The following is a 15957-nucleotide window of genomic DNA, read 5'->3' on the forward strand; positions in this document are numbered from 1 at the left end:
TTGGTGCATAAACATGTCTGTGGATTCCAATTGTCAGACACGCGAGAGATTTACCATCCTTATACTGCTAATGATCGACACATCAAATCTGTAATTGTCATATCAGTTCTCATTTCGTATTTAACTAATGATCATTACATCAAATGGATAATTGTCATATCATGTTTAATGACTGCCTTGGTTAATGAGTTCCTTTCGTGCAGCACTGCCTCAATGATTTTTCACGTACTATATAATGGGTTTGGATTAAACAGCGAGTTTGACATCCTTGCGTGATGTCACAACTTCCCATTTCCAATACCTGAGTAAGACTGACCATCGTCTAGACGACAGATATAAATATTAAAGACGACAAAAAAGCATGTATGGAATACTTATATATATAGCATAGTGTAGTAAATTTTTACAGTTGTAAACCTGGTAATGTACCAGCCGCAAAATACCGCTCGGCTAGAGAGAATTTCTCTTTACCTCGATCTGTTGAGCGTCAGACTAGTTAGCCCGGGTTCGAATCCTGGCGGATATATGTATGTATGTATGTATGTATGTATGTATGTATGTATGTATGTATGTAAGGGTGGGTGTGTGTGTAAGGGGTGTGTGTGTGAGTGTGAGTGCGTGTGTGTTTGTGTGTGTGTGTGTGAGGGTGCCCGTGCGTGCGTGCGTGCGTGCGTGCCTGTCAGTCTGTCTGTATGTATGTATGTATTGATGAATGTATGTATGTATGTATGTATGTATGTATGTATGTATGTATGTATGTATGTATGTATGTATGTATGTATGTATGTATGTATGTATGTATGTAAGGGTGGGTGTGTGTGTGTAAGGGGTGTGTGTGTGAGTGTGAGTGTGAGTGTGTGTGAGGGTGCCCGTGCGTGCGTGCGTGCGTGCGTGTGTGCGTGCGTGCCTGTCAGTCTGTCTGTATGTATGTATTGATGAATGTATGTATGTTTGTATGTTTGTATGTATGTATGTATTGATGAATGTATGTATGTATGTATGTATGTATGTATGTATGTATGTATGTATGTATGTATGTATGTATGTATGTATGTATGTATGTATGTATGTATGTATGTATGTATGTATGTATGTATGTATGTATGTATGTATGTATGTATGTAAGGGGACAAGAATTCACCATAAAATATATAGCTGTAATCCGAATTATTTGCATTCTGCCTGAACACGATCAAAAGTTCTAGAAGATGAAGCGTGGTCAGTGTCCTGACCGACACCGACAATTTGGGTCAATGTATAATCAATAGTATGATGTTTACAAAGGAAATATGAGTTAGTGACCCCCTCATCAAATCACGATCTATGGGCGCAACACAATAAGAACACATTCATATTTTTATAAGGAATCGGACCCGGTTTGATCCTAACGTATTGGTGTATGGGGTATATAGAAACAAAGAAACATGTAAAAAATTTCATGCTATTATAATAGGTGAATTTTGATAGTTAAATGATCGCAATACGTTCAGACGTATGTGTTTAGAGGTATTTAAGATTAACAAGATTAATCTTTATCTATTTTGATAAGATTAGAAGTATGTGTTTAGAGATAATGAAGTTAAGCTTGATTTATCTCTATTAATTTTTTATATAATCAGACGTATGTGTTTAGAGATAGTAAAGCTAAGCCAGATTTATTATTTTTTTCTATTCACTAAAAGAGCTGAATTCATACAATATGTAACACTGATGAGTAAATGATGTTTATAATGATATTAATGCACGGCAAGGCATCACTACTATATTTGCTAAAATGCATGCCCTTTACAGAAGTATCTCCTGATAAAGCTTCATTGCTTTCCACACAAAAGGTGACAGAAATGGATGCCATATTTGTATTCCTATAGTTAACCATGAAACTTCTCATGAATATAATTGGTTGCTTGTTGCTGTACATTACAGCTACACACTCGAACTGTCGGAATTGAATATGAAAACAGTCTTGCATGGCTTCATAGATACACCGTCATGTACAGATTGATATGCAAGGTAGCAGTTAAATATAATACAATTTTGTTTATCCACATTTTCAAATGCATATAGAATGGACAATAGGATGGAAAGAAAATCATCTTAAAATTGGAGGAAAATTGACAATGTTTCATCGTAAATTTGTTGTTACATGAAACAATAACGTGTTTTTGGAGTTTGGGGCCATTTTTACAGTGATAATATTCAAGTGTAATGACACATCAATGTCAAGTTGTACTGAGGTAATATTAACTGACACAAACAGTCTCTCTCTGCCCAGAAACACTGGTCAACCGAACACAAACAGCCTCTCTCTGCCATGAATCACTGGTCACCCGAACACAAACAGCCTCTCTCTGCCCAGAGACACTGGTCAACCGAACACAAACAGCCTCTCTCTGCCATGAATCACTGGTCACCCGAACACAAACAGCCTCTCTCTGCCCAGAGACACTGGTCAACTGAACACAAACAACCTCTCTCTGCCCAGAAACACTGGTCACCCGAACATAAACAACCTCTCTCTGCCATGAATCACTGGTCACCCGAACACAAACAGCTTCTCTCTGCCCAGAAACACTCGTCACCCGAACATAAACAACCTCTCTCTGCCCAGAAACACTGGTCAACCGAACACAAACAGCTTCTCTCTGCCCAGAGACACTGGTCACCCGAACACAAACAGCCTCTCTCTGCCCCGAAACACTGGTCACCCGAACACAAACAGCTTCTCTCTGCCCAGAAACACTCGTCACCCGAACATAAACAACCTCTCTCTGCCCAGAAACACTGGTCAACTGAACACAAACAACCGCTCTCTGCCCAGAAACACTGGTCAACCGAACACAAACAGCTTCTCTCTGCCCAGAAACACTGGTCAACCGAACACAAACAGCTTCTCTCTGCCCAGAGACACTGGTCACCCGAACATAAACAACCTCTCTCTGCCCAGAAACACTGGTCAACTGAACACAAACAACCTCTCTCTGCCCAGAAACACTGGTCAACCGAACACAAACAGCTTCTCTCTGCCCAGAAACACTGGTCACCCGAACACAAACAGCCTCTCTCTGCCCAGAAACACTGGTCAACTGAACACAAACAACCGCTCTCTGCCCAGAAACACTGGTCAACTGAACACAAACAGCCTCTGTATGCCCAGAAACACTGGTCACCCGAACACAAACAGCCTCTCTCTGCCCCGAAACACTGGTCAACCGAACACAAGCAGCCTCTCTCTGCCCCGAAACACTGGTCACCCGAACACAAACAGCCTCTCTCTGCCTATAAACTCTGGTCAACTGAACACAAGCAGCCTCTCTCTGCCCCGAAACACTGGTCACCCGAACACAAACGGACTTTCTCTGCCTAGAAACACTGGTCAACTGAACACAAACAGCCTCTGTATGCCCAGAAACACTGGTCACCCGAACACAAACAGCCTCTCTCTGCCCCGAAACACTGGTCAACCGAACACAAACAGCCTCTCTCTGCCTATAAACTCTGGTCAACTGAACACAAACAGCCTCTCTCTGCCCAGAAACACTGGTCACCCGAACACAAACAACCGCTCTCTGCCCAGAAACACTGGTCAACCGAACACAAACAGCCTCTCTCTGCCCCGAAACACTGGTCAACCGAACACAAACAGCCTCTCTCTGCCTATAAACTCTGGTCAACTGAACACAAACAGCCTCTCTCTGCCCAGAGACACTGGTCACCCGAACACAAACAACCGCTCTCTGCCCCGAAACACTGGTCACCCGAACACAAACGGACTTTCTCTGCCTAGAAACACTGGTCAACTGAACACAAACAGCCTCTGTATGCCCAGAAACACTCGTCACCCGAACACAAACAACCTCTCTCTGCCCAGAAACACTGGTCACCCGAACACAAACAGCCTCTCTCTGCCCCGAAACACTGGTCAACCGAACACAAACAGCCTCTCTCTGCCTATAAACTCTGGTCAACTGAACACAAACAGCCTCTCTCTGCCCAGAAACACTGGTCACCCGAACACAAACAACCTCTCTCTGCCCAGAAACACTGGTCAACTGAACACAAACAGCCTCTGTATGCCCAGAAACACTCGTCACCCGAACACAAACAACCTCTCTCTGCCCAGAGACACTGGTCACCCGAACATAAACAACCTCTCTATGCCCAGAAACACTGGTCAACCGAACACAAACAACCTCTCTTTGCCCAGAAACACTGGTCACCCGAACACAAACAGCTTCTCTCTGCCCCGAAACACTGGTCACCCGAATACAAACAACCTCTTTGCCCAGAAACACTGGTCAACCGAACACAAACAGCCTCTCTCTGCCCCGAAACACTGGTCACCCGAACACAAACAGCTTCTCTCTGCCCCGAAACACTGGTCACCCGAACACAAACAACCTCTCTCTGCCCCGAAACACTGGTCAACCGAACACAAACAGCTTCTCTCTGCCCCGAAACACTGGTCACCCGAACACAAACGGACTTTCTCTGCCTAGAAACACTGGTCAACTGAACACAAACAGCCTCTGTATGCCCAGAAACACTCGTCACCCGAACACAAACAACCTCTCTCTGCCCCGAAACACTGGTCACCCGAACACAAACAACCGCTCTCTGCCCCGAAACACTGGTCACCCGAACACAAACGGACTTTCTCTGCCTAGAAACACTGGTCAACCGAACACAAACAGCCTCTCTCTGCCTAGAAACACTCGTCAACTGAACACAAACAGCCTCTGTATGCCCAGAAACACTCGTCACCCGAACACAAACAACCTCTCTCTGCCCAGAAACACTGGTCAACCGAACACAAACAACCTCTCTCTGCCCAGAAACACTGGTCAACCGAACACAAACAGCCTCTCTCTGCCCCGAAACACTGGTCACCCGAATACAAACAGTCGCTCTCTGCCCAGAGACACTGGTCACCCGAATACAAACAGTCGCTCTCTGCCCAGAGACACTATTCTACTGGACACAAACAGCCTCTCTCTGCCCAGACACTGTTCTTCCGGACACAAACAGTCGCTCTCTGCCCAGAAACACTGGTCAACCTAGACAAACAACTGCTCTCTTCCTAGAAACTCTGCTCAATCCAAGACAAGCAGCTGCTCTCTTCCTAGAAACTCTGCTCAATAATAGACAAACAGCCTCTCTTTTTATATTCAGAAGCATTGGTCAACAGAGGAAAACATCCGATCTCTGAGGCTTATGACTTTTCCTGGACAGAAACATTTGATCAAAAAAGAGAAAGAGGAGGTGTTCGCTTTATTGCACCTCTGTTTTTTTTTTTTTTGTTTTTTTGTTTTTTTGTTTTTTTTTTTTTTTTTTTTTTTTTTTTTTTTTTGTTTTTTGTTTTTGTTTTTTGTTTTGTTTTGTTTTTTTTTTGGTTTTTGGTTTTTGGTTTTTGTTTTGTCATTTTCAGTGTGCCTTAATCTATCGATATAAAATTGACATTAAACTATGCTAACATCCTCAGATATACTTCATTTGTGAATTCAGTATCACATTACCTTATACTTAACTCTGACGCTTCTCAAAAGACTGCTGAGAAATAAAGAAAAAAATAACGCGACAGGTTTGTTTATATACAAAGGTATTTATTCGAAATGAGTTGTAACATAGCGGACATATTGTACAGGTACGAGTGAAAAAGGTCACGTGTTCCGGATTAAGTGTCGTATGCCTGTCCGCATTGGGCTAAAACAATGTTTCGTTACTAATCGGAAACCTGTAGGATGACAATGAACAATGACACTACTTCCTCGTTTGTTTAAGGTTGCCACGTGGAGGCTCACACGCATTATTCTAATTAAAGGGTGTTATCGTAATGTCATTTGCAATTATTCAATGATGAATTGTTTCTCAGGAAATTTCTTGTTTGATGGACAATCCATATTAAGCCCAAATTCTCTGACGTAAAAGAAAATATTGTCTTGTCTGATGCATAGGAATGAAGTACACGGTAACTAAAGACCATTGAACACTTCCATGATTTTCCAGTTGGGTTATAATTACTTATTGAAACCACTATACGAGTGCATTATTAACCTATGCTTTTTTTTTTTTATAATAATAATGATTTTCTTGACGTAAAGATCAATTAAGCTATTGGAGGCAAAACAGAAAAATCTTGAAAAATGAGCCAGAAAAGGGCACATTAACCGAATTACAGAAACCTGATAACATGAAAAATTAACATCAAAACAAAGTGAAAGAAAATCAGGTAAAAGTAAGGTAACAATTGCAATAAAAAAAATTATGTCTAATTTTACCTTCATTTAAAAGGACAATGGTAGGGCTCAAAATACATCGACTGCCGAATGCAAATTACAAATTAATGCAGACTAAGGATTTACAACGACTGACGTCATCCTCCTCCTATTCCAACTTCAAGAGAATTATAAAGTATTCAGTTTTTATAACATTACATCTTCGGTTTCAAGGATAATTTACTTTTTCACTGATGATAAGCACAATAAATCAATCAGTTATTCCATTACTTTGCTTTAATTATTCCTTTAAGACATTTTTTAGCAGAATAGTCTGAATTTTTAGAATGGTTCGAGGAGTTATATCATACAGGCCAATAGCTGCACGTTGCACGTGTTAATGTTAGCCGTTCTATGATGTCTCCGTTTCTGCAGCTTCTGAATCAAACCGGATATGTTCAAAAGTGTTCCAGGGCTGACATTGCTCGAAAAAAAATACAGATAGAGACGATAGACGTTGTTCGCCACTGCCAACAGGCTCGGAGGACATTTAATGGAACAACAACGTTCGTATTAGCGGCTTGCCGTTAGCAGGCGTTTGAACCGTAGGTAACTTCTATCTTTCTGACCAGTACAACACCATCTGTTGACTGATTTGTCGAAAGCCGCTTTTTACTTTGTCCGAAAGATGGCAGAATCCGTGTTTGAAGACCCAAGAAATACGGAATACCATCATCATCACATCCTGGCCACAACAGCTTTTGGTGTTGTTGGTCTTATTTTATGTGAATATTTTTCTACGTAAACTTCGCTTGCATGTCCTAAATAAAATTTAAACGGGCAGATGTACTGCGATAAGATCCTTCGACCTTCAGTCATTCCGCATTCCGATGCCATCCATTGGAAGATCGGACTGTCCTAATGGATGATAATGCAAAACTATACAGAACCCGCTTAGTGCAAGACACGAGAAGTATTAGAGATGCTCACAGGACCTGCAATGTGACCAGACATGAACCCAGTTGGACATGTATGAAACAATCTCGGACAAAACGTCAATGCACGAGATCCAAAATGCCAAACAATTGGAGAATTACGGGCTGCATCGATTCGGGAGTGGCAGCGGTTTCTTCAGAACAAGTCTCGGTGTCTGGTCAATGGTTTGAGACGACGAGCAAAGGGCATTGTATACCCCATATTGACTTTTTCATACACAATAAAACTCGTTGATTAATAATAAACTTTTCTTCACTTCAGGAATTAACTTTTTAAAAGTGATACAACGCTTCCGGTTCTGCAAATTTCTTTTGCTATCGGCTGTGTGTAGTTTCGTTAAATGCCTTTAACACTTTCCTTTCTTTCCTGTTGAGTTGTCTTAGATACTTATGGTCAAGTGTTTATGTATGTATATATATGAATCTACGTAAGAAATGGTTGGATTGCACAGTTAACAGAGCTGATCTTTTTATGTTTTCAGAGAAAGTTACCATACATAAGTAAGAAAGATCAAAAACATCATTTTACTACGTTACTTGAATACACGAATATAATAATGCAGGTTTCCGTGAACTCTCATCTGTTCGATGCGTGGAACCTTCGAGGGCAATATATACTTTAAAAAGAGCGTTTTGAAGAACTTGATGTTTCCGATTGTTTGATAAATGCAGTGAATGTTTCTGTTTTGTTTTATAAGTCCAGCGCATGTTACTATTTGTTTGGCAAGTTAAGTAGGTGATTGGGATTAATATACATTATTTGTCCCTGTAGTGTACTGACAAATTACTTTGTGACCACATATGTCGTGGTTTTATTGCATATGTGTACCAACCCATAAACAGTAAATAAACTTTCGTCTCACTGCTATAAGACAGAAATCTACAACGCCAATATTATGTGTTTTAAATGCTTGACAAGAGGAAATTAAATATCTATACTTGTATTTCAAATATAAACAAACCGACTTGTAACATTTACATGGTGACTTGAAGTTTAAGATGTGAAAACGTCGAACAAAAGTTTTTAAAGCATGTTTTAGCGTTGTCAAGACTATAGAAAGTATCTCATTCTAAAACCAATGATGAATATACTTTCTAGGTATTATTGATACTGTATGTATGGTATAGCTGTACCCTGCCACCGTGTCTGCTGCTAAGGCTCATAGAGATTCCATCTGTGTCATATATTTCCGATGGCTGAAGGCAGCTACTGTGGTTGTATATCCACATACACTTGGTGACACCTCACATCGATTTCTAGACTAAGAATGTCGTTAACTAGCCAGAATAAGGTTGCGTAATAGCTGACACATTAGGTTACAGAGTTTGATCATAGAGCTAGAAATTCCTCACCTCTAGAACCAGACATATCCACTCAAACGCGAATCACATGTTACATCTCAATGGCAATATCACATTACAATACAAGTTACACACATGTCGGGGAGGGACGACATCAGTCAGGTACCTTATTTCAGGAACGATATCAGTCAAACACTACCACTCACATATCATACCAGTTATACACACATGTCAGAGACGATATCACTAATACACACATGGCAGAGACGATATCACTAATACACACATATCAGAGACGATATCACTAATACGATATCACTAATACACAACATGGCAGAGACGATATCACTAATACACACATGGCAGAGACGATGGAACTCATACACAACAAGTCAGAGACGATATCACTAATACATACATGTCAGAGACGATATCACTAATACATACATGGCAGAGACGATATCACTAATACACGACATGTCAAAGACGATGGAACTCATACACAACATGTCAGAGACGATATCGCTAATACACAACATGTCAGAGACGATATCACTAATACACACATGGCAGAGACGATATCACTAATACACAACATGGCAGAGACGATACCACTCATACACAGCCTCTCCGAAACTATCCAAATCGTACATAGCCTCTCAGAAACGTTACCACTCATACACATCCTCTCAGAAACGATACCACTAATACACAGCCTCTCCGAAACGATACCACTCATACACAGCCTCTCAGAAACGATACCACCCATACACAGTCTCTTAGAAACGATACCACTAATACACAGCCTATCCGAAACGATACCACTCATACAAAGCCTCTCGGAAACGGTACCACTCATACACAGCCTCACAGAGACGATACCACTCATACACAGCCTCTCGGAAACGATACCACTCATACACAGCCTCTCGGAAACGATACCACTCATACACAGCCTCTCAGAGACGATCCTTATCATACACAGCCTCTCAGAAACGATACCACTCATACACAGCCTCTCAGAAACGATACTACTCATACACAGCCTCTCAGAAACGATACCTCTAATACACAGCCTCTCAGAAACGATACCACTAATACACAGCCTCTCAGAAACGATACTACTCATACACAGCCTCTCAGAAACGATACCTCTAATACACAGCCTCTCAGAAACGATACCACTCATATACAGCCTCTTAGAAACGATACCACTCATACACAGCCTCTCCGCAACGATACCACTCATACACAGTCTCTCAGAAACGATACCACTCATACACAGCCTCTTAGAAACTGTACCACTAATACACAGCCCCTCAGAAACGATACCACTCATACACAGCCTCTCAGAAACGATACCACTCATACACAGCCTCTCAGAAACGATACCACTCATACACAGCCTCTCAGAGACGATACCACTCATACACAGCCTCTCAGAAACGATACCACTCATACACAGCCTGTCCGAAACGATACCACTCACGCATACCTCTCAGAAACGATATCACTCATACACAGCCTCTCAGAAACGATACCACTCATACACAGCCTCTCAGAAACGATACCACTCATAAAGTCTCTCAGAAATGATACCACTCATACAGCCTAGCCTTCCCGAAACGATTCCACTCATACACAGTCTCTCAGAAACGATATCACTCATACACAGCCTCTCAAAAAAGGATACCACTCATACACAGCCTCTCAGAAACGATACCACTCATACACAGCCTCTCAGAAACGATACCACTCATACACAGCCTCTTAGAAACGATACCACTAATACACAGCCTCTCAGAAACGAAACCACTAATACACAGCCTGTCCGAAACGATACCACTCACACATGCCTCTCAGAAACGATATCACTCATACACAGCCTCTCAGAAACGATACCACTCATAAAGTCTCTCAGAAATGATACCACTCATACACAGCCTCTCCGAAACGATCCTAATCATACACAACATCACAGAGATGACATCACTCCTACACATCTCAGGGAAATACCATTTATAAACAACATCTTGGGACGATTCGTTTTACGCACATCCTCTCAGAGACGTTACCACTTATACACAAAACCTAATCAAATACATAACGTCTTACGGTCTATCCCATTAATATCAACATTTCAGAGACAATAACAGTCAAGCACAACCTCTTGGAGACAATGCCACTTGTACACACTATTTCAAAGATGATACCAATCATACAAAATATCTTCGTTTCGGAGCCATTCATACACAACTTCTCATGGACGACCCTATTCATATGCAATTTGTTCGGGTAGATACTAGTATAACACATCATTTCTAGGCGATACCAGAATGCCATAGACATACTGTTTGGACTATGTACTTCGTCTTCAATATTACTACGCAAAGCACTATACCGGTAACAATAAGTGAGGTTAACCCTTTATTACGATTGCTGGAAGCGGTATTAATTGTAACACATTGGAATGTATGAGAATACAGGAAAAACAAATAATAATGTTTTTTTTTAAATTTACATCCGTAACAATGAATAAATTAACACTGAAAAAGACCCAAGAATAAATCTGGCATACAGTTGGCATGGAATGAAACCTACTTACCGATGTATTGTTTCTTTGGCCTGCTATATGCATTTGTTTGGGACACTAGCGTCTATCGTTTCAATGGGAACCAACGCCATTACATCATCTACGTTACATTTATTATGAATTCGAAGTTTTGACATCTATGCAGTGTTCCATTATTTAAAGAAGAATAATCTCTCTTCCAATAGGACCATGCTAAGCGACATGTATTAGTTGTATAACACAATCTGTGCCGCATGTGTTCACTCAAACCAGATTGGATTTGATGGGATGATTTAATATGTGCCCAATTCTTCATATTTAACATGGGTTTTGTAGTGTTGTGAAGACTGCACCTAGGGAATTGTTGTTGGTGCCACAGTTTTAATTCCACGGAATTCCATGGAATATTAACGTGAGCATTTTTATTGTTACGTCAATTATTTACTTTTGCGTGCAGTTGAGGTTTGATTAGAAAAGCTACTTTACCATTGCGCTGTTACCATAACAATAGGAAAGACTTTATTTTCTGAACCACGCTTGCTTCACCAGAAGTATGTATTCATGTAGTTGGATTTCAAAACTCTACACACAAAATGAGGTTCCCTTAAAAAAATAGGGAATGGCTAAAGGGAAAACTACGTAAAAGCCATCTTTTCAGAAATAAGATGAACTCATTAATTCCAATCCCCAAGTATGTTTTGATGCTACTTATTAGTTCATTCTTCATTCTGAATGTAAAATTTGACAACAAAATTTTTGATGGAGCGTGGATAATATAGCACGTGATCAGTTCAAGGAAGAGGAAGTCACGTTAAGAAACGATGACATAAATATTTGAAATGACCTCAGTGATAAATAATACAGGCACACGATTTTCTCGTATAGCTATATGAAGGGTGTGGTATATGGTTTGCAATACTGTTTACCAAACCCATGCTTACTAGTTTGCAGTGAAGTATATCTACTGTTCCATCAGTTATCAGAAAGTAACAACGAATATCAAAATGGTCGCAAATCTTTTATACAGCAAAAGCATTCGTCTGCCATATCACCAAACAATGACACAAATGACAATTCTCCTTCCGGAATACATGCTTTTAAATTTCTTGTAAGATTTCAATGGTCCCAATTGAAACTTTCATTTTGTTTATTTTTTTTTCTTTTTGCAATTCTTTCATTGATGTTGAGTTTGAATATAAATAAATGTTACCAAGATAGTATATGCTTTTTCTTGGTTTCAGTTTGCCCCTGTGTACAGCATGTATGCGTTTAACTTCGGATCTGTAGGATTGAATGGATCTCTGCTTTTATAAATTCACTACTTTTTGATATAACAAGGTTGTCTTTTGCTACCCATATATACCCCATGTAACTGCCGAAGAGACTCTAATGTGCTGATGCTGTGTGTTATGGATTTGACGACAGGTTTACTATTAATCACTTTTAGATATATGCAACTTTAACGGTAAAGAGACAGTTAATTTTGAAGAAAAAGTTTCTCGGGAGGAAAATTAATAGCGCGCCAAACAGTAATGACTTGGAGTTTCTGAAATACTGGTATAATGCATGCGTACTTTACACTGCCACTTCATGTTGTATCTATGGTTCAAATGCGATAAACATATAAACATGATATATCAAAGGAGAAATTTCAACTTCGTTCCAATGTAATCACATTAGAAGGGAACATGTTATGCATTAATGTGTTTTTATATGATACATGTCATTAATTAATTTGTAAATGCATGTAGGATTATAATTATATTTGATAACATTATTTTGTTTCATGATAAGATGAAATGTGCGGCTGCTAGAAATGACTAACTCAAATAGTTGAGAATGTAGCGTGGTTGTATATTTCTGTGCTTAATATCGTCAGCATATACCTCTATAAGACGGAAAGGAAGTTGTGTTTTATCAGACCCAATATTAAAACCAAGTCCACATACAGTGTGCACAATTTGACGAATATGAATGCTCCAATTGTCTACTTATCTTAAGAATTTACTTCATCAAACTCCCGCTTTGGCATATAGCACTTTTTAAACGTCATAGCGAATTGATCAGTCTCTCCAATTGAGAGTGAAGAACTATAGCACGCTCAAGGCGGTAGGAAGAGACAAACGCTCTATGCACGATGTTTGTCTCAATTCCCAGGGTACAAGACTATTTTGAATTAAAACCTGTTTGCATGTCAAAACGGTACTTCTTAAATCTTTCTTCAGACATTTAAACATTTTGACAAGTTGGCTATCGCAATGTTTTTTGATATAAGATATACACGCAATGATACTGTTGGCACTGATTTGCCATATATGAAAGGTCGCTCTGGAGAGTGATTGTCTTTTTGAGGATGGTTAGGCGATACAGTGAAGCAGAGAAGGACATCATTAAGCAAGCTGAAACAATTACTTATTACAGGTGAACTAGTTAAGGTTCTATGGAATCTGGATGTTTCTCCTTTTGGGCAACTTTTCCTTACAGATAGGGAGAAAATAAAACACCTTCTATGGACCTACTCGTTGCATATACTGGTTTTTACATTTTTTTTTCTTTATTTGCTAAAAATCTCATATGAAATGCAATTAAGTATATTATTTATCAAACAACTTAGGAATGATACATATTTACAGTCGGATTATGTAATAAGTAGTATATTTGAAAATTCAAATGTAACTGCCTCTTCATTTTTATCATCTAGTTGACAATAAATCTGGTGTAGGTAGGGGATGAACGGTTAATGCAGCATTGACAGGCTGGCTTAAGAAAACGTGCTAAATGCACTACCTCGCAGGTTTCTAGTTAAGAATACCTGGTATTGCACCTGGAAAAATATCTTTCTGAAACGTATCTATTTCTTCAGTGTTTTGATACACCCCCAGGTTATCTCACATAAAACATTACAGGCGCGAGATTTTAATTAATCTTACACTATTGTGCGTACGGCGAAGTATTATTAGCATGCAGAGCTATGTATATTTCAATGAATTATATCAGGCTAATCAGACTACAATGTGAAAATAGAACAGTCATGATTCACGTTTGTAAGGTACTGGCAAATATCAAGAGAAAAAACCCTAACCCACGCTATAGTATATTTTGTAGCTCAAAAGATACACGAATATGATCTATTTCACACCATTTTTATGTTAAAATATAAAGGATTCACTGCAGTTAGAATCAAGTGAGAATGATTATACTTGTTACAATATCAAACAATATATGATCGAGACCGAAGGGTGACCATTATAATAACAATGTCGGACAACATCTAATTAAGTCAGAATAACGTATGTTAAAATGTCTGATTGAGTCCAAAGGATGACTATTATTACAATTTCTCGCACCTTAGACAGGGATATCACACATCCTAGATTTTTCTATCTCGGCCGATCTGTCGAGTATTCTTACGTGCGTCTTCGTGCAATTTTGTTACGCATCGGTGTATTCATCCGCTTGTATGAATGTATATGTATATATATATAAATAGAAATCCGTTCAAAATCTACTATCTGTTTTATATTATCTGTTTTGCGTATATTCTGATGTTGTTGAGATTCCTGATGTTGTAGATAAAATAAGATGATCATTGTAAAATGTTGTATTTTTGTAAGTGCGATCTCCATTGTTTACGTGGCACTTTCCAAATGTTGTTTAAAAGTGATGAGGCTGTGTATGGGTAGTGTGAGGCTCCCACAGGATACAATTCCAGTCTCGACTAACGCCTCGGTTGGGATACATAACAGGATCTAGCTCAGTTACAGGTAATAGATTGTATTAGTCAGACAACGTCTGATCAAACCAGAAACAAGTTGGCATTGCTACATTGTTCAATGTCAAATAACACCTGATCAAACCAGGGTGACGACTGCTAGATGTGACAGAGCATGTTTGTGTTAAAAATAGGGGGCACAACCACGGAACAATACAACAGACTAGAGATGCTGAAAACAAGATTTGAAGAATGAAATGGTTCCGTGCCACTTGAGAAGAGACATTTTGCTGACTTGGAGCTTTTAAGACGGCTTTTAAGCTGACAAATCTAGTTCAAGAAGTGACATAATCAATATGTAGGTATCTAACTTCGGCACGTACAAATAACTTCAGAATAGACGTTTTTGTGGTCGATAGGATTAAAATTATTTAAGACAGAAAACCGTCAATAATTTCATACTGTCTTGTATATGTTTTTTTTTTATTGTAAATCAAGTCATGGTATATTTGTAGGAGAAAGAGTTCGTGTCAAAGTCTCATACTACAATACACCAAACCGGGGAGTAATAAAGGTACACCCGTTTATGTTTATTCACTTGACTTTTGATGAAGGCTCGATACATGTATAAACGTATTTGTAATTCAGTATACGGGGAGAAAAATTACTACCTTTTAACTACAGATTGTCCCAAGGTAGGGTACTTTTCTGTTCATTACAATGTGGAGGATACAATGTGAGGTGACGTATAGCAATAGTAAGCATGTAAATGCGTATATATTTTTTTAAAAAATGATACAGGTATTACATTCCGATGCCATAAAAAACATCTTTTTTTTTCTCTGAAATAATGATAAGTTGGTCACATTTTCTTTATTTACAATGAAATAAAAAAAAATCAGAAAACATTTGTAAATTGATCACGAACAACCATGCTAATGCGCATAGTGCTAGAAGCAACTGTTTCAATGTAACCCCTATCGAGACAACTTCCTACTGGAATTCATAGGAATCCTGTATAAAAAAACATGGCTCTGTGATTTTTTTTCTGTCTTTCTAAAGTCTTGTCGACGTTTTGGATGTCACATGTTCTGATAGCTAGAATTTACTCACAAGTCTGCGCCGTCTTTGTTGCCTTCACTGACAGATGCTAGATTCATTTGT

At 39.2% G+C, this 15957-nt stretch overlaps 1 protein-coding gene across 1 annotated transcript; it reads left to right on the top strand.

The window, feature by feature from the left end:
- The first annotated feature begins 2311 nt into the window (after window positions 1-2311).
- LOC132548964 (uncharacterized) lies at window positions 2312-3364 on the top strand. Its single transcript, XM_060212866.1, has one exon. It carries the CDS (start codon window positions 2312-2314, stop codon window positions 3362-3364), a length of 1053 nt encoding a protein of 350 aa, XP_060068849.1.
- Window positions 3365-15957: the final 12593 nt, after the last annotated feature.

The sequence above is a fragment of the Ylistrum balloti genome, unplaced genomic scaffold (genome assembly GCF_031769215.1).
Source record: "Ylistrum balloti isolate Yb309-2 unplaced genomic scaffold, AGI_CSIRO_Ybal_v1 Utg370038, whole genome shotgun sequence".
In the NCBI taxonomy this organism is placed as follows: Eukaryota; Metazoa; Mollusca; class Bivalvia; order Pectinida; family Pectinidae; genus Ylistrum; species Ylistrum balloti.